The sequence below is a fragment of the Megalopta genalis genome, chromosome 8, assembly GCF_051020955.1.
Source record: "Megalopta genalis isolate 19385.01 chromosome 8, iyMegGena1_principal, whole genome shotgun sequence".
NCBI lineage: Eukaryota > Metazoa > Arthropoda > Insecta > Hymenoptera > Halictidae > Megalopta > Megalopta genalis.
In genome coordinates, this window is record NC_135020.1 from 7152751 (window position 1) to 7171636 (window position 18886).

Here is an 18886-nt window from a genome sequence, read left to right on the forward strand (position 1 = left end):
AATTTTTCATTAAAAATGATAATTTGAAATAAGTTAAAAATATAATTCCCTCCGCAGGAATGCATTTGGCGACTTCTGGCAATTTCTTCAGCGTCACGTTTTATATCCCTACCCCTACCATGGCATTGCGCATGTAGTAGTGAGCAAATTACAAAAAAATAAAGGAAGGTAGAACCGAAGTAAGCTTTTGCTTCTTATATACAGGGTGTCACAGCGTGTCATCATGTCAGAATTTGTAAGCCATTCTTGCTCATCGATTGGTTCATATTTTCGTTAATAACTCGTTATCAAAACCGCGGAAAACATTTTCGCCAAGGAAAAAGTTATGTACTTCAAATGACTGTGTAGGAATTATCTTTTTCAAGCCTACAATATTTTTGAGATACCTAGTATATACATGAAACGTATGTATATTTCTCTCTCACTCGCGCAACTGTATTTCTGACTGTAAGAGCCATCAACCAATCAGGTCAAAGAGAGACTTTTTCTGTTCTCTATGGCGTCTCATTGAGTCACCCGAATTGCGCGACACCGCGGAGGGAATATGTACTACTGCGCTAGGTCTGGGTTACGAAATGCCCCCACTAGCAGGAAACCCGCGCAGTAACACGAGCCTGCGCCGCAAGTGAATGCGAATATATATGTACAGTGTACACACACACACACATATAACAGTTATAGCCAGTATGGTCGTTTGTGCAGGTTTTCTTCCGTGAGTAGTGAGGTAGTACGGTGTTCTTGGCTAAAGAATAAAACGCGAAATAATGATTTGTCATAACTGAGGTGAACCGAAGTCGGTGTAATGATTAAAGATATGGCTGATGATGGGGCCATACAGGCCACAAACGATGATGCGAGTGAGTGTAAGAGGTACGCGGTGCAACTTGGTTACTGGTCCGATCCATTTATCAACTTCTTCGTGAAACAAGCCGGACGAAAAGCACCTGAAATCAACCGCGGTTATTATGCGAGAGTGAAAGGGATTGAGGTGTTTGTCGACAAATTTCTTAAGGTACGTGTCTTTGATCTATTCTACGTGGTTATCTCGTTAATTCCGCGATCAAGATTCGCATAACCTAGAAACATGTAGAAACAATCCGGGATACAGCTGATTCGAGTAGCGAAAGATGTGTGCAGTGCTGGAAACCTTGACCTGACCGAGGCCCTGTCCTAATTTCTGAGGTCCCCCCTCTTTTATCGTGAAACAACAATATAGGTTGATCTCGTGCATTACTGTCGAACTTTGCTTTTTTATTTTTTTTTATTAAAATAATAAATCATTTTTGAAATGCAGCTCTAATCCTTAACGAATTCTAAGAATAATACTTATTAATTAATAGGATGTTTATTATGAAAATAATAGTATTTCAAACATATTGTGAAACATAAATTATTAATCCTACAACAGCAGGTATATTATTGAAGACATCTAATATAATGAACAGTTACAACATGCAATGTGTATAGTATTACTTACACATATTACATGTGTTACGTTAATAATCAACACTTGAAGGATTTTTGGCCAGATTTTATTAGTAATTTATTATAATATAATAATAGTTAAATTTTAGAATGAAGATAGTATTTCATAATGTAACAAGTGTTACAAATATACATTTGAGTTAATTTGATATATAATATTCATAGAAAAAATTAACTTATTTCATTCATATAGTTGTCTGGTGAGAAAAGCCAAATCATTAACTTGGGTGCTGGATTTGATACACTTTATTGGAGACTTAAAGAAACAGGGAAATGTCCAGCAAATTTTATAGAGCTTGATTTTCCAAGTATTACTGCTAGAAAATGCTATCACATCAAGAAGAACAAACAGTTGATAGATATGTTGAATACAGAAGGTTACATTTCTGATCCAAAGTATTATATTTTTATTATGTAAAAATTAATTATTGCTATTAATTATATACTTTTTATAGATGGAGAAATTAGGTTTTCAACAACAGATTTGCATGCCGCCAATTATCATGTCATGGGAACCGATTTGCGGCACATATCTGAACTTACTAATAAATTAACACAAGGAGAAGTTAATTTTAATTTACCAACTATGTTCCTTGCAGAATGTGTCTTAGTGTATATAGACCCAAATGCAGCTTCTGCATTATTAAAATGGCTTGCTGGGAAATTTCCAAATAGTATTTTCATTAATTATGAACAAGTGAACATGAAAGATAAGTTTGGGCAAGTTATGTTGTCTAATTTACGTAGTCGTGGATGTTTGTTAGCAGGTGTAGAAGACTGTGAGTCTTTGGAAACTCAACAAAGACGGTATACATATTCATTTGTTGTACTTATAAATCTGTTATGTTTAATTTAATTTGCTAGAGCAATAATGTTCAATGACTATTTTTCAGATTTACACTAAATGATTGGGAAGGCTCTAATGCATGGACCATGGTAGAGGTCTATGATTCACTGTCGCAATCTGACCGTAGTCAAATCGAGCATATAGAAATGTTGGATGAACGAGAGCTTTTAACTCAGTTATTACAACATTACTGTATCTCGATTGCTTGGAATGGACAAACATTTAAAAATCTGTCTATAGCACAGGGTTAGCTTTCCTAACTCTTATAAGTTACTCCAGGTAGTAATACCACATCATTAAAAAAAACTGTATAAGCTTGTAACTATGTGTGGCAACTAGTGATGCAAAGTCATTATTTGTTCATGGAATGAATAAGTTTAATATGTTTCTAATTCAATATATATTTTTTTTTTTTTTGGAAATACAAAATTTTATGAACTAGTTGGTGGATAGACGACTAAAAAGTTTATACGTATTTTGAAAATTTTGTGTATTTTTTTTTGCAAAATGAATATATAGTTTGTACATCTATTAAAATATACAATACTTTCTAAAAGATATTAAAACAATGTAAGTAGAATTATATGAAAAAGATACTTTGATATTCAAATATCCAATTTGATTTGGAAGCTACAATCTGTATTTCTATTGTGATCATAATTGTATGTTATAAATGTTATAATACGTATACTGTAAAAATAATATTGATGGAGTTTAAAGTTTTATTCATATCTTTCCAACTGCTAAGTGTAACAAAAATTAAATTCTAAAAGTGCAAATTTCAATATTTTTCACATATGCAACGTTCAATTAAGTTCTACAAATTTCATTTATTTTCTGTGAAATCAATCTAACAGCCTATGATATAGACATCAACCTGAGATGCACAGATTAGAAAAATTTATATTACAAACGTCTGTGGATCCATTATTTTCTTATACAAAACTTACTACTTTGTACTTGAAAATTCTTATCTTTATAGAATTTACTATCATATAATAACATTATTAAATATGCTTTGAGTATATTCATATATTTCTTACTACATCATTATAAGTCAGCTTAATATTACAGTCTATTAATTAATTACAGTCATCTGTAGTTTACCCTACACGTGGTTATATAAAATACACATAACATGCAACGAAAACGAGATTTTACTTAAATGCAAAATTCATATTTGGATATATTATTCTTAAACATTTTAGCTAGTTTTAGTTCGATAAATTCAATGCACAGAAAGGATTAATTAAAGTATAGCTGATGTTCTTACTTGTACTGCAATTTATGCTGCTGATAGTATATAATACTAAATTTTTTTCTGTGGAAAATATGAAATGTATATACAGGAAATTGTATTTTCACCATTGTCATCATAAATAAGTCCATAATATGTAGGTGGATCATAAAATGATAGTGAAGAAATTCTCAGGAAATGATTTGATGGCAGATTAATTTGCCTCCAGCTGAATTGCTGAATTGATGAAGATTCATTTTCTTAAAAAGGAACATCAGGGTTATGATATACACAATGTAAGAATAGTATGAGAATTTACACAAAAATTTGGTTATAGTAACAACACAACTATCGGTTACTTGCCTCATTTAATGTGTTAACTCTGAAGTGACCGCAACTATATTTTTCTCATTATTCGCGATGATATATTCGCCAATATTCTCATAATGGCTTATTAGACCATAAGATGTAATATTATATAGTAAAAGTATATAAATATGTTTAAAAAAAGAATTGTGAATTCGTATGATTGAAACTTGTATGTTTTTGAACATAGGATTGCATACCTGGAGTAACAAGCACTAAAAATAACAAATAATCCAATGTTCTATTTTTCTGAGAAGTTATCACAGTTATATCTATCAGCGACTGTAGATTGATTCTTTCCAATAGCGTGTTTCAAACATTCGTTAATAAAATTATACCTTGTCAGAATAGTTTTCATACAATCTCACTTTATTTACTTGGTATGATATTGAATATACTTCTTAAGTGTTTTAGACAGCTTAAAGTTTGAGAATCAAATTGTTTGTATAGTCTTTTTTTTTATTGAAGATTGGAACAAGACACTGCCAATATGTTACTCAAAAAATCTTTAACTGTGACGCACGAATAAGTAGATAGTTGTGATAGTTGCTTTTACAAAATGAAAGATTTTGAATCAAACCAGAAGCATCTATAGTATTTTTATTTATTCATTTTGATTCAAACAAATACATCGAATCTACTTTATAATTTTTAATTCGTTTATAGGCTTTAAAGAGATAATAGTTTGAATCTCAAACTTAAGAAGTACTTTATCTTTAAGAAACGCGAATTTCACAATTCTATGTTTTTGCATGTAATTTATTCTACACTTAATGTTATTACTGTCTTTTATGGATGCTGTAAAAATTCAATCATACAATGGCTATACAAGTATTCTGTGTGCTTCCATGTTATAGACGACTGTAAAATGATCAGAAAGTATGTCCTTATTTTGCGTAACGTTGTGATATTGTTAAATTATGCATTTATATACTGCAATTAAAAGAAAGTAATTGAAAATTAATATTAATTAGAATTTAAAAATATTGAGTGTACTTGTTTTCTCGTATTTTATAGCAAAATCTTAAATGAAAACAAAAAGAATAGTGATAATTTTATTGGACATGTTTAAATGTATGATAAAGTAAAATGCGTATGTGAATACAGTTTTTCAACTTAGACTTAATTTAATTTATTCTATAAAAAGGACTTGAATACCATGTATATTACTCTTCTTGAAACTGGTTTTATGATTCTGTGAGGATTAACGGAAAATAAACAGCATCTACCTTCATGTGTATAGTATTATTTATAACAATTTTATTTATAACAATTTTTTATGTAAAAATGTGAAAAATATACTATACAGTTATAAATTTTTATAATTCCTCCAATATTACATTAAGTATTATTCGTTGCATTGCTCATTGCTTATTAAAAATGTAAAAAGAAACTACATTTTCGAGTTTCGTAGTCACGAGTGGTTAATTTTTCGTGATATTTATAGATTATTTGAGATAATATAATTTCATATATCAATAATTTTATAATTCTTAAAAACCTAGAGGATTCGATTGAACACATCCTCCGTGATCACACACGTTTCTCGAAATTTTACTTAATTTAGTAAACACGTCTAACTGCTTACCAGATGAAATTGTTGTTAAGTTTTGTTTCACGCGTTCGGATGCCTAAAATGTAATTGATAAATATTAGTACAACGAGAATATACTAGAAGTAACACTAAAATTGAAACTTGACTAAAAACGTTCTTACTTCAGCACACCATGTCTGAGCCATAGTAATCTCATATTCTGCGCTTGGAAGATTTTTATTGGCAGCCATCGTTGCTCTGCTCAATACAATAGCCATGGTGTATGTATCAAAAGCTACTTGTGCAATTCTATTAAGCACAAATTGTTCATCTACAATTCCACGTCCATATTTGATGAGACTAGATTCTATGCTTTGACCAAAAGCTTCTATACCCTATAAAGGAATTATTGATTAGTAACGCCTAGCTTAAATTACTGATAATCGAGGCTACCAACAGTCTGCAGACAAATTGACAGCTAGAAATATTAGGCATTAACATTATAAATAAATGTAAACCTTAGTGCATAGTGTAGCACTTTCTTCCAGTTTAGGATGAACTAAGTGTGTAAGGCTAGGTGCTAGTCCTAAGCCAATCGCTCGCGTTGCTCTCTTCGTTGCTTCCTCAAAAATTAATCCTAAATTAGCAGTGGGATTTTTAAAAGCTTTTTGTAATTCTTTCAAATGACTGCCAGCATGCTGAATTCCAGTCAGTGCGACAAAGAGACGGAGGATGTCGTTAGTTCCTTCAAAAATTCTGAAGATACGTAGATCTCGCATAACACGTTCAAGGCAAGTGTCTCTCATGTATCCCATTCCACCCAATATTTGGATAGCTTCATCGCAAACCCACCATGCAGAATCCGATGCAAAACACTATGAAAAAATAGTATATTAAATTTTACAGAATTTTCAGTATAGTAAAGTAATGTAATCAATTTTTCTTTTGTTAAATAAATTATACTTTAGAGATTGCTGCTTCTAGATGGTAGTCCTGACTTCCACTATCCATATTACCAGAAATTGTGTATGCAAGAGATTCAGTTACATATTGTAACATTGCCATACGAGCCAATTTCTCTTGGATACTTCCATAATTATCAATTGTGCGTCCAAATTGTACACGTTGTGTTGCGTGATCGGTAGCTTTCTTAATACAATAACGCATGGTTCCAGCAAGAGCAGATGCCATACCAAATCTACCATTGTTTAAAATAGTCATTGCAACCTAAAACAACATATAAAGATGACAATTTTATCTGGGCTTTTTTTATTGTTGATTGAAACAATTAATACCTTAAAGCCTTGACCTTCTCCACTTAGAATATTTTCTGCAGGTATTTTAACATCTTCAAAATGTACTTCAGTTGTATTACTACATTTAATACCCATCTTCTTTTCTGGTGGTCCACTTGTTACGCCACCAAATGATCTTTCAACAATAAAAGCAGCAACTTTATCCTGTACTTCTCCTGTTTTTGGGTCCTTTGTTGGAACTTGTGCAAACACAGTCAGTATTTCTGCTAAACCACCATTTGATATCCAAATCTTGCTTCCATTTAATATATAATGTGATCCATCATCAGATTTAACTGCTCGAGAACGAATTGAACCAGCATCTGAACCACAACTTGGTTCAGTTAAACAAAATGCTGCCATATTTCCATTGCAAACCTTTGGAAGATACTTCTTCTTCTGTTCTGGTGTACCAAATAGGAGTATACCCTGTGTTTTAAAAATACATTTAGAAACGATTTTTAAAACAATTAAAATGGTAATATAATAAATTCTAATGCTTCATTATTACACACAAATCTATATTAAGTCAGAATTAAAATTTTAGAGCTCATGTAAGGAAATATGATTAATATTAAATGTTCATATCTTTTTAATTAATAAAAATAATAACTTTTCTATTCCTTCGTTATTAAAATTTGTCTTACTTGTCTCAATTTGAGTGCTTCTACTCAAATATGGTTTAATGAGATAATGTTTAATAATGAGAAAGCTTTGCAATAGCACAAACTTCCTCATTTACCTAATACATACCTTAAAACCTATACTTTGATGTGCTCCTAAGGTAATGCCAATACCTAAATCATGGTATCCACAAACTTCAACGCATCTGCAATACTGAGTATTATTTAATCCTAAACCACCATATTCTTCTGGAACCTGAAGAGCAAATGCTCCTGTTTCCCACATTGTAGACATTGTCTTTTCATCTATATATGCATTTTCATCATTCTTCATTGGATCATTTACTTCCTTAAAGCATAGATATAAAAAAAATTAATTCCTAAATCAGTAAAACATTTTTCTTCTATTTCTAAACATTAATACCTCGAAGAACTTTTCAAAAGGATCAATTAAAAGTTTTAATGTGTCAAGCTGGTCTTCATTTAATACTTCTGGGAAAGGAAATACTTGGCTAGGTTGTAGTTGGCCTCTGAAGATGTTCATAGTAAATGATTGTGATTCCTTTGTTGATGCATTTTTCTGTGCTTTTTCTTTTGGTGCATTTTTTGCAACTGCTTGTGTTGCTAAACATCTGAAACAAATAAAACCTTAATAAGTTAATTTTCACAACTAATAACTAAATTATTTGGGCTTATACAAATTTGCAATTTGAGTTATCTACTAAAATTACAAATTTGTGTTACTGCAAAAATAAATATAAGTAATTCATAGTTTACCAGTAATCAATTCAAATTTAGTGTGTATTGTGTTGAATCTAAATCTTTGCAACAAAAAATAAATATCTATTGTATTTAATGTCGATCATTAAAATCTGAAAGTCATTGTATATAAATTTTTGTTTACATATACAATTAGTCAACATATAGAAATATTCCTTTACCTTCCTATATCTTCTTAAAAAAATTAATTAATTGAATATCATTATTTGTACATATCACTAGATCAAAGTCCATTCTATTGATAGACTAAATGTCAACATATATAACTAACATCTGAATTGACAACATTAAAAATTGAAGCTGATAATATTTTTTATTAATGTTAAAATTGAAATAATAATCACAATTGTTAACAATTGAATACATGCAACAGGTTGTATTATTGATGATATTCAAAACATAGAATTTCTATAACATTAAAATAACTCACCTCAAATTCGAATCTATGACTTTTACAAAATTTTTAGGTTTTTGAATAACAAAATTCGCAATTCGAAGCATTCTGACGTTTATGAGGTCAACAGATGGGTATGTACTACCCTAACCCACAAAAGCGTTTAAAGTATATTAGCAGTACGTATGTAGTACTTGATGGTAGTATGTCATGTACTACTCAACTCGGCCTCGGGCACACTGCAAGTGATTGAATACACGAATACACTCCTAGAAGTAGACACGGACAAAGTTCTCGTATCGTATTGTCTGTTATCGTTATTATAGACTGCGAAAAATTAAACAATTTAAAAAATGAATCACAGGAAATTACGTCTTTCATATAACTTTCTACGCGTAACATGTACATATATCTGTAATAGAACACGAATATCTTGTGGTCAGTTAAATCTTACTTTACATACGTTATTATAAGGGACGTAGTATGTACTATACATATATATACATACACAGTAGCTTTAAACATTTGTAAAACTGGACTAAATGCCTTGAATTTTTTAGACGGCAGAAGAACTAGCCTATTAGACAATGGCTACAATATTTTTAAAAAATTTTGCAATTACTTGAAATAACAAAAAAAAAATAAAAAACTCATGTTTTTAAACTTTTTATTTAAAGCTATAACGAAAAATTTTAAAAATGCGTTTGGTAGATCGTAGCAACTTGTGACAAAATTGAATACATATATAACCGTAAATTCTCTTTCAAATAAAGATTATCTTAAATAGATATTATCTGCATATACAATATAAAAACAGCATGTGACATTACACATTGTACGTATACATACATATGTACATATGCATGTATATTCTGTCTACAAGATCGCAAATTTTCATTGGTTTATACGTGAGATTTCGATTGGCTTCGTTGATATCTGGCTTTATAAAAGAGAAATTATTAATTTGTATGGCTGATCAAGATTTGTGTATGTATGTGTTAAATACTAGTCTTATTAATCTACAAAGTAATACGGAAATTATAAAATGTATCAGGAAATATAGAAACTGAAGCAGAATTTACAACATATGTGAACGGGGAATATGGGTTGAGTCATAAATTGCACAAGGTGTGAGTACAGTGTCTCAAAAATTGTTTCATATTTACAACATGTAATGAGTACTTATTGTATGAAAATTACATAATGTGTCCAATAATAACATGTGTTACATATTGAGCTTCATTTATTTATTTACTATTTAGAATACATAACAATTGCACTTTATTTGAAATGTTTATATTATTTTGTTGAATACGTTTTAATAAATACATATATCTATGATTAACATATAAAGTGCAATTAACTTTTTTGTCTATGCTAAGTTTATTGTTATTTAAGTAATTTATTTAATACGGCTATCACATTACTTTAATACTCAGTACTATTATAGATATTTTATTTTTAACTTGTTTTTTGTAATTGATTATAAGTTGCTGTGTAAATTTCTATATAATTTATGGGGGATATAAATACTTTAATCCTTACAGGTAAATGAGTTATGTCAATCTAAACAATTTGAAATGGATGATGTAGAGGAGAAATAAACATGATTGACTATTCTAAATTGTAGCACTGTATGAATAAATTATCCTAGAAAATTTAAAAATGAGTAACATTACTTCGCAAGATGTATCGGTCAAATCAGTGTTAGCATTAAACAATAATGATTTAAAAGAATTTATTTGTGGATGGGGGGCTGCTGTTATTAACGTATCTATTACCTTTCCTATTAATAAAATTATATTTAGACAGGTATGTAGAAAATTATTTATTAATATTCTTAGTGATATTTGTGAGTATATAATAAGAAGATCAATTTCTTTGTTACTATTATATAGATTTTGGAAGATGTACCAGCCAATACTGCTTTCAAACAAATATCCAAAGAAGGCATACGATTGTTATATCGTGGAATTTTACCACCCCTTTGTCAAAAGACTCTATCCCTTAGTGTAATGTTTAGTATGTATGAAGGATGTAAAGAACGTTTGTACATGTTAACAAACAATGACGTGTTAGTTAGAATATTAGCAGCTCACTTTGCTGGCACTGCTGAGGCTATACTTATGCCGCTTGAAAGAGTACAAACACTGCTACAAGATTGGCGGTATCATAACAAATTTAAAAACACTTCTCATGCATTTAAATATTTATTGAAAAATTATGGTCTATCAGAATACTATCGTGGGTTAGTTCCGATTATATATAGGAATAGCTGTTCAAATCTTACATTCTTCGTTTTAAGAGAACAATCGAAACGATTAATGGGTGACCAGGAAACATTAGTAACAAGTTTCATCAATGGTGCTTTAATTGGTGGTTTTACAAGTACTATATTTTATCCAATGAATGTAATAAAAATCCATATGCAATCAAAAATAGGTGGTAATTTTCAGAAATTCATGACTGTAACTCATGAAATATATACAGCAAGAAATAGAAGTATATTATCATTTTATAAAGGTGTTCATTTAAATTGTGTAAGATCATTTATTAGCTGGGGAATCATAAATGCATCTTATGATTTCCTTAAACAAATCATTTTTTAACAATAATTAGAATTAGGATATGAAAATTAATATTTATTTTAAAGAAAACATAATTATCACATAGAATTAGTTATATTTTAAAACTCATGATCGCACACTCCTCCTGCAACAAATAAACAAGATTGAACAGAAATGAGTAAAACATGAAATATAATGGAAAATCTCATAAAATAATAATAGTTTCATGTTTATATTCCTGCAATCATTGTGGAAATATTATAAAATATTATCTTTTTTAATATGAACAAGTAAATGTAAATTAAAGCAAATAAAACTTGTAATTAATGTTTTAAATGATAAAAGAATTCATATAAGTTATTGTTTCTTGTTTTTAGGGGGAAAATAGTCTTTCTTTTTTATGCAATTATGCATTTATAAATTAAACATTATTTTCATAAAAATTAATCTTAAATCTAAATTTAAGACACAATTTGTGTACTATATATAAAAGGTTAATGTAATGTAGTTTCAGATATTAAACGGTATATGTAAAAACAATGAAATTTATATTTTCTATAATGGTTATATGTCATTGACTCTTGAGTTTCTACAACAAATGTAATATTTTATTGTACAAAAATAGTACAACTAATTAAGTTGTGAATTTATATGAACATCCGTAGTCTATTTACAAAATGTCCAAGATTTAAATAAAATCATACAAGAAAATGAAAGTTGATTATAATTTGATTCGACAGGAATGACAAATGATTTGTGTTTCGAAGGGGATGAAATTCCGTTTATGTTTCCCGCGAATGAAAAGAAAACGAAGCGGCATCAGTGCGCGACGTATCCTGCAAATCGATGCGCCTCGGCCGCGGGCTTTTAGCTACTTTTAGCCCACTCCAATTCTTCTGCGTCCCGGTTCAAGCTTTTCGTATCCCCCGGAACGTCTCGAAGCGTCACGAGTCACGATGCACTCTACCCCGCGGCTTTAATTCCGTATGAGCGTCCCGCCGCGTCGTGAAATACATCTGTATTCTAGTCCGGCGTAAGTCGGTGCGTTTTTCTTTCTCCTTTTTTTCTAAAAAGGGACCGTGGTTATGACCTTACTGTCTTCGAACAGCAGCCGCAGTTGTGTCGGACAACCCGTATGAAACTAACATGCGACTTGTGGTGTCAAGGAGAACCGAAATTCTCTCGGTCCCGGTGATTCGCGGCTGGCAATACGGGGAGCTGTTTTCGCGGACCGCATAATCGGATCGAATAATGAGAATCAACGCGACGAAAATGAGCACTCCGATCGAGGAGAAGATTGACCAGAAGCTGAAGGTGAGAAATCAAATGCCAGTCTTGCTTTTGTCACTTTCAGTGATGGGAATCGAATCTGCATCAATGTTCAAAAATTCAAGTGTTCTTGTCGAAAGCGTCAACGTCGCAATGTATAGTAACAGAGAAAAGTTTTCATACATCTTTGACCTTCGGTTAGATTGTTAACATTCATTCAGTAAAACACTGAGTAAGAAATGGTTCATGTCAGTTCGTTTTGCAAAAATTCTATGACAACTAGTGACTGATGTAAATCATTTTTACTGCAAGTGTCATGTTAAAGATCGCATTGTCAATTTAGAAACAATGGTGCATAAACACTTTGCACTCATGCTGTTTAATAAAACAGCAAGCATAGCATGGTGGCTATTTTATTAGTGGCAATCAATTTAAAATAATGGAAAACTCTTCCTGACAATACAATTATTATTAGACTGCAGATACATTACATAAATGCATAGTTTCGTCTATAAATTTACGAAAATTAAAATAAAAAAGGAATTAAATACTTTGAATAGTATGAACACATTAGCAAAAAGAATTTAAAAAAATTAATACATATATTATAATTATTAAAAATTCTAGTTATTAAGGCCTTGAATGACAGCCGAACGAAATCATGATATACGCTACTGAATTGTTTGACGATTTGCGTTTTCGATTATAGAATTTTGAATTTTCGAATTTTATTCTTAATATGCAGATAAACGAGGAGTATTATGTCATAGAAAATTAGGTCTTTCAAGATGAAATTATTGACATTTCGAGTCCTAATATTAGTACGTCTTTTTATATTATCTTGGAAACGCGTTCCAATTTAACTCCGTGCTCGTTTCAGCGTCAGAATGAACACGGAAATCGATTTTATTTGATTGGAAATTTCATGTAAATTATTTCAATGTTGAACTCAATGTAACATTTTGGGATTAAATATTGTATATAGGGTGTTCCATAATTAATGAAATAAAGTTACTGGAAATTATATACTCAAATATAAAATAATTAATATATATAATTAATTTATATACGAAGATAATTTAATATGAACATTAAATTACAAATTCAATTTTCTTATTTGACTGTGATTACAAAATATTTTGTATGAATTTTATTACATGGAAAAAGGATTGAAGTACACATAGTAGAAAATCTTTTCCAAACAGGAAGTATAGAAAATTATTATTATTTTGAAATAGGTGAGGACAGGGATGGTAAGCGTCAGTGATGGGAAAAGCAAGCCAATACCTATGTGTTTACATTTGTCCATGGAAGTTTTGAAACTTCAAAGGGAAGATTTAGAGGTAATGTTTAATGTATCTACTTTTTTCCATGTGCAATTTCTGACAATTACTTAAATATGTAATCAACCTTATAGTATAATTTATTTTCGTTTTAATAACAATCCTAAAACATCTACAGTATAGCTGCAGGAAATGAATAATTTATAAAAAGTGATACTGATTTCTAGCAGGCAGTGAATCACAATAAGCCGCCATTGGATGCTAAGGAACGAATGGTGCAAATCACCAGACAGAAAGTTGGAGGCTTAGGATTAAGTATAAAAGGAGGAGCAGAGCATAAGCTTCCTGTCCTTATATCTAGAATTTACAAAGGTCAAGCTGCTGATCAGTGTGGCCAATTGTTCGTAGGGGATGCAATTATTAAAGGTATGTATTCTTCTTTTAAAATGAAGTTAGCACACCTTGTTTCCATTTGGATTATGTTATGATATCAATATTGAAATATTTAAATATCAATTAATTAAATATGGATTAATATTTTATTCTAATACAGTGAATGGAGAATACATAACTGCATGTAATCATGATGATGCTGTGAACATCCTGAGGAATGCTGGTGACATCATTGTTTTAACAGTGAAACATTATAGAGCAGCTAAACCATTTCTACAAAAAAATGGTGAACAGGACATTATGTGTTTAACACATTTTTGCTCTTTGCAATTTTGTAATATTAGTTTAATATTATTATATTATTATTTGTAGAAAAAGAAGAGAAGTTGGATAATGTTCCAAATGGTGGGTCAGAGGACGAGTGGCTTTCACCCAATAGACAGGGTGGCAGTCCCAGATGTGGTCACAGTCGACAAAGTTCAAATGCATCTGTAACCTCGATACAATCTAAAAAATGGGTGGACGTTATAACAGGTTGTGATAATTCTATCAAATTTTTGTTCTTGCTTATTCATGTTAAAGTGTTGAGAATAAAAAGAATAATGTTACAAATTTTCAGTTCCACTAATGATGGCATATGTAACAAGATATATCTTCGGAACAGATAAACTAAGAAGAAATGCATTTGAAGTGAGAGGATTAAATGGTGCACGCACTGGTGTAATTCACTGTGATGATAGTGCTATTCTAAGTCAATGGTTGAAGTATATTACTGATAACATTACTGGTTTAACGCACTTACAGGTGAAGGAAATTATATAGCTTTACTAATTCTATAAGCCAATCGTTAAAATAATGTATTTTTAAACGTTTTTAGATGAAATTATATAATCGGAATTTCGGGGTGGGCGAACGTATAGAATATATGGGATGGGTAAATGAAGCAGTGAGTAATAGTAATCAGCCATGGCAGAGCTATAGACCAAGATTTCTGGCGCTAAAAGGACCTGATTTATTGTTATTTGAAACACCTCCCGTAAGTATAAACTAAGAAGAACTATATTCTTTAATCAAACGAGATAATTAAATAATATGTGGTTTATTTTCTAGTGTAACATAGGTGACTGGTCTCGATGTGCATTAACTTTTAAAGTCTACCAAACGATGTTCCGTGTGATGAGAGAATCTGAGAATGTGGATGAAAGGCAGCACTGTTTCTTAGCTCAAAGTCCTGGAAAACCGCCACGATATTTAAGTGTTGAAACTAGACAAGAACTTTTAAGAGTCGAAGCAGCATGGCACACCGCAGTGTGTTCAGCTGTTACACATTTAAAAGTTTGTATCAAATTTTATGTAAAAACTGTAAAGGTAATGTCAAAAATATTTGTTATTATTCTTGTTAAGTATGTATTCTATTACAGAGTAAAACATTTCCCGTCACGTTTAATGGAAGAAGTGCAGGATTAACATTAGAATGGACTCAAGGCTTCACGCTTTCTTATGAAGATATTGGAGAAATCGTGTGGCGTTATAAATTTTCTCAATTGAGGGGATCCAGTGATGATGGAAAGAGCAGGTTGAAATTACACTTTCAAGAACCGGATAGTATTGGAATTGAGACGAAGGTATATGGCTTTGACAACACACATGAACTAACGAAGTTCATTTATCAATCCGCTTTTTCTTTTATTTGTAGGAATTGGAATGTTCTCAGCTGCAGAATTTATTGTTCTGTATGCATGCGTTCTTAACTGCAAAAGTTGCTGCGGTAGACCCAACCTTTTTAACGTCAACTACACCATAAGATTGAAGTAAGTATTATCGCCAATAATGCAAAACATGGATCATTGTTCAATATTCATATAATTACATAGACGTACAGAAATAATAATGATTAATGAACTAGAACAAAGACATGTCAAATACTAGTCAATTCCCCAGTGGAAATATGTTTATGTTTTCTGAAAAATTACATACAATATTGTTTATTTTAATGCTTCCGTTTTTATTTTTGATGGATACTGACGTACCATTATGTAGATAGTAATATCAATTGCTAGATGTTATGTTATTTATGTATATATACATACATATCGTTATGTACTTTGCGATTAATTAAGCACTGCTATTTATTTTTGTATACTGATAAATTAGAAGTTTATAGGAAATTGATATTTCATTGCAACATTTTAAGCTAACTTTGAGAGCGTAGCTGCTTTACTTTCGAAAGCATATTGTTTTCTATGATATTCTTATAATATGAAAAACATGCATTTATTATATAAAAAATGGAAACATTAAGTCGGAATTAAAAACTTATTAAAGCGCTCGTTCATGATTTTTAAGTTCCGAAGATAAGGCAATCTTCTTTAAGGAATGATTCATATATTCATGCGTTGAGTTACTTTTCACGTGTATCTGGTGCCTTAAAAACCATGAACAAGGTGTAATTAATAATAAGTTATAAAAGTGCATCGAAGTTGTATAGTTCATTAGAACAGCAAGTTTTATGCATCTAATGCCGCGGCATACATTTTACTAAAAAAATTTATCTTATGTTAAACACGGAAATATGAGATTATATTAGTCTAATATTAATTTTAAATCAGTATTAATTTAATGAGATAAAAATCGTGGAGGAAAAACCTAATAGCAATAAGTAGTATCATTAGACCACTGTGGCCATCTATTTAAAAGATTTATTTATTAATGCGTAAATGAGGAAGAATAGATCACACAGGGAGCAAACATACAAATGATATTGCGAATAATTCGTTCGTCAATTTTTTCATAGAAATTAGCAGTGCAAGAAATTCGTGTTTATATTTACAATATTAAGTTAAAAACATATTCTAAATCATAAAATCTACAGATCAATTATGCTTTTTAAACTTTTTTAATCGTTCTTGCGCCGAAGAATTTTGATATATGAAAGTCTTTGTTATTGCGTTACAAAAATCTATTCTTCTCTTTCTCTATAAAAGTTCTAACGTTACTAATTATGCGAAGTAATTTTCAGAACTAATACCACACTCTGTGCAATTAATCTACCAATTTACAATTATATTTAGAGCAATAAATGTACATTGGATGAAGAAAAAAAGGAATGCTGTTTAGAACACAAACTGCACTTTGTATTAATCATAATACACAATTCCTATCGTTAAGATTTTACGGGAATTTTATCATAATCATCTCAGAAAGTAATGGAAACTGTATACGCTCACAGTTGAATACTTGTATACAGTCTATCGATCGATCATTCGACATTTAATTTAATTGTACGGAGATTGACAGATGTTTAATTTGCATTGCACATTTTAAGGGTCTCCAGTTACTCGTAGAAAGTGCCTATACGATTATTATATTATATAATAATATTATATAATACAATAGGAATTATAATTCATTTTCACTAATTGATTCTCCTAGTCTAAATAATAAGAGCGTTACCATTGTCCAAACTTTGAAGAACTTACTATGGTAATTACTATGGAGATATACAGAAATTATTATGGTAATTTAATTGTAATTGAAAGGCACTCTAGGAAAACAAGCATCACTTCATTGTATTGCATTGTTTTCTAGTATCCTGCGTGAGAGAGAATAACGGGTTTTTTTGGTTCTTTATTTAGAAAATGACCACATACGTATGGTAAAACAGAGGAAAGAATAAATAGAACTCACTACTGAATTTAATTACAGATGCATCGCGGTGAGTTTTTATAAACTATAATATTGTTAGCAAGGGCCAAAATAGTTCAGTATGCAAGTACCGAGAAATACTATTTATAGGCGTCCACTTGTTAGATTTGCAAATACCATAAAACTGTATCCAAGAGCATCCAAGTATTGACTCATATCAATACACTCAGAAAGCAATTGTAACTGTGTGTTATTCATTAAGTGCAAGATATGTTACAATGTTCCATAATGGCATTACTGTTTTCTATTATACATATATGTGCATCGCATGCATTCTATAGTTAAATTTAGACTATAATAAAAACAACTGCACAATTACATTGTATAGGTAACATAAGCCAGAGAATTTGAAGCTGATCTGCAAAAGTTGAATATAATGCTATTTATAGTTGTTTAATATTAATCTTCCTTTCTCAAAACTTAATCATTGAAGAATCCATTTTATAATTTCTAATTTAATAAAAAAAATGTTAAACACTTGGATAAAGACATTCATCGTTAGGAAGATTATTGTCATTGCAACGTTTTTTATCCAAGTTTGTTTCAAATTTGATGCTACTTTATAATATAACAATATTTTAATGGATTCTACAATGCACGAGAACAATTATATAAATATATCAAGTCATTCTATGTTATTCAGCAATATTGATGTAAATAGGAGAACATGGCCATGCGTTTTCTAAATAATAAGCTTTAAGTTAAAAATGACTTGTTATTCTGAAATTCCATATCTCTCTATATACCATAAAATGATATAAAAAATTGATTTCATAATAGTTTTAGATTGATGTGGGATTACAGAATTACTGATTGCTAAAAGTAAAAAAAGGACATAAAACATTCTTATCTTATATTTTAAAATATAGTTTATGTGTTATAATGTCTATCCTCCCATTGACAATATGTTTTAAAATATATTATTGTTAGAAGTTAACAAAAGACAATTCAACTATTTTTTAAAAAGCCTGTTCCCTTGTATGACTGTCACAGGTATTACCACCATTGTGTAAATTATGCCAACTTATCTTTCAGCAATTGATTGAATAAATTTTCTTTATTGGAAAAAAAGGGTATTTATTTTTTCTTCACAAAATATAAACAAAAG

General features: G+C 30.3%; 4 protein-coding genes across 7 annotated transcripts; 3 read left to right on the forward strand and 1 right to left on the reverse strand.

Moving 5' to 3' along the window:
- The first annotated feature begins 629 nt into the window (after positions 1-629).
- LOC117225159 (leucine carboxyl methyltransferase 1) lies at positions 630-5169 on the forward strand. Its single transcript, XM_033478492.2, has 4 exons — positions 630-1012; positions 1679-1862; positions 1941-2292; positions 2379-5169. The coding sequence occupies exons 1-4, from the start codon at positions 803-805 to the stop codon at positions 2581-2583; spliced, it is 951 nt and encodes a 316-aa protein (XP_033334383.2). The 5' UTR covers positions 630-802; the 3' UTR covers positions 2584-5169.
- Positions 5166-8890, reverse strand: Acadvl (Acyl-CoA dehydrogenase very long chain). The gene is made up of 8 exons (XM_033478420.2): positions 8598-8890; positions 7812-8019; positions 7518-7736; positions 6765-7193; positions 6433-6696; positions 5988-6344; positions 5652-5864; positions 5166-5566 (listed from the first exon to the last, which is right to left on the reverse strand). The coding sequence occupies exons 1-8, from the start codon at positions 8666-8668 to the stop codon at positions 5429-5431; spliced, it is 1899 nt and encodes a 632-aa protein (XP_033334311.2). The 5' UTR covers positions 8669-8890; the 3' UTR covers positions 5166-5428.
- Positions 8891-9170: 280 nt separating this feature from the next.
- Positions 9171-11844, forward strand: LOC117225103 (mitochondrial nicotinamide adenine dinucleotide transporter SLC25A51). Of its 2 annotated transcripts, none has more exons than XM_076524298.1 (3): positions 9171-9689; positions 10109-10373; positions 10460-11844. In XM_076524298.1, exons 2-3 carry the CDS (start codon positions 10227-10229, stop codon positions 11168-11170), a joined length of 858 nt encoding a protein of 285 aa, XP_076380413.1. In that variant the 5' UTR covers positions 9171-9689; positions 10109-10226; the 3' UTR covers positions 11171-11844. The 2 variants fall into 2 exon arrangements, with proteins under 2 accessions (XP_076380413.1, XP_076380414.1); XM_076524299.1 differs by having other exon boundaries at positions 9675-9732.
- A 147-nt stretch (positions 11845-11991) lies between these two features.
- Positions 11992-18849, forward strand: Syn2 (Syntrophin-like 2). Of its 3 annotated transcripts, none has more exons than XM_033478422.2 (11): positions 11992-12169; positions 12237-12442; positions 13636-13740; positions 13908-14106; positions 14234-14359; positions 14446-14607; positions 14693-14877; positions 14951-15109; positions 15184-15408; positions 15495-15698; positions 15770-18849. In XM_033478422.2, exons 2-11 carry the CDS (start codon positions 12380-12382, stop codon positions 15875-15877), a joined length of 1536 nt encoding a protein of 511 aa, XP_033334313.1. In that variant the 5' UTR covers positions 11992-12169; positions 12237-12379; the 3' UTR covers positions 15878-18849. The 3 variants fall into 3 exon arrangements, with proteins under 3 accessions (XP_033334313.1, XP_033334315.1, XP_033334316.1); XM_033478424.2 differs by having other exon boundaries at positions 11992-12161; XM_033478425.2 differs by having other exon boundaries at positions 11992-12442; positions 13911-14106.
- The last annotated feature ends 37 nt before the right edge of the window (positions 18850-18886 follow it).

Excerpts from the sequence above, each read along its gene's own strand:
- Syn2 (XM_033478422.2), top strand. The coding sequence starts at position 12,380 with ATGAGAATCAACGCGACGAAAATGAGCACTCCGATCGAGGAGAAGATT. Across the intron at positions 12,443-13,635 it reads AGATTGACCAGAAGCTGAAG|GTGAGGACAGGGATGGTAAG; the intron begins GTGAGAAATCAA and ends ATTTTGAAATAG. Across the intron at positions 13,741-13,907 it reads TTCAAAGGGAAGATTTAGAG|CAGGCAGTGAATCACAATAA; the intron begins GTAATGTTTAAT and ends ACTGATTTCTAG.
- LOC117225159 (XM_033478492.2), top strand. The coding sequence starts at position 803 with ATGATTAAAGATATGGCTGATGATGGGGCCATACAGGCCACAAACGAT. Across the intron at positions 1,013-1,678 it reads TTGTCGACAAATTTCTTAAG|TTGTCTGGTGAGAAAAGCCA; the intron begins GTACGTGTCTTT and ends TCATTCATATAG. Across the intron at positions 2,293-2,378 it reads TTGGAAACTCAACAAAGACG|ATTTACACTAAATGATTGGG; the intron begins GTATACATATTC and ends ACTATTTTTCAG.
- Acadvl (XM_033478420.2), bottom strand. The coding sequence starts at position 8,668 with ATGCTTCGAATTGCGAATTTTGTTATTCAAAAACCTAAAAATTTTGTA. Across the intron at positions 8,020-8,597 it reads GTCATAGATTCGAATTTGAG|ATGTTTAGCAACACAAGCAG; the intron begins GTGAGTTATTTT and ends TATTTGTTTCAG. Across the intron at positions 5,865-5,987 it reads GTGCTACACTATGCACTAAG|GGTATAGAAGCTTTTGGTCA; the intron begins GTTTACATTTAT and ends ATTCCTTTATAG.
- LOC117225103 (XM_076524298.1), top strand. The coding sequence starts at position 10,227 with ATGAGTAACATTACTTCGCAAGATGTATCGGTCAAATCAGTGTTAGCA. Across the intron at positions 10,374-10,459 it reads ATAAAATTATATTTAGACAG|ATTTTGGAAGATGTACCAGC; the intron begins GTATGTAGAAAA and ends ACTATTATATAG.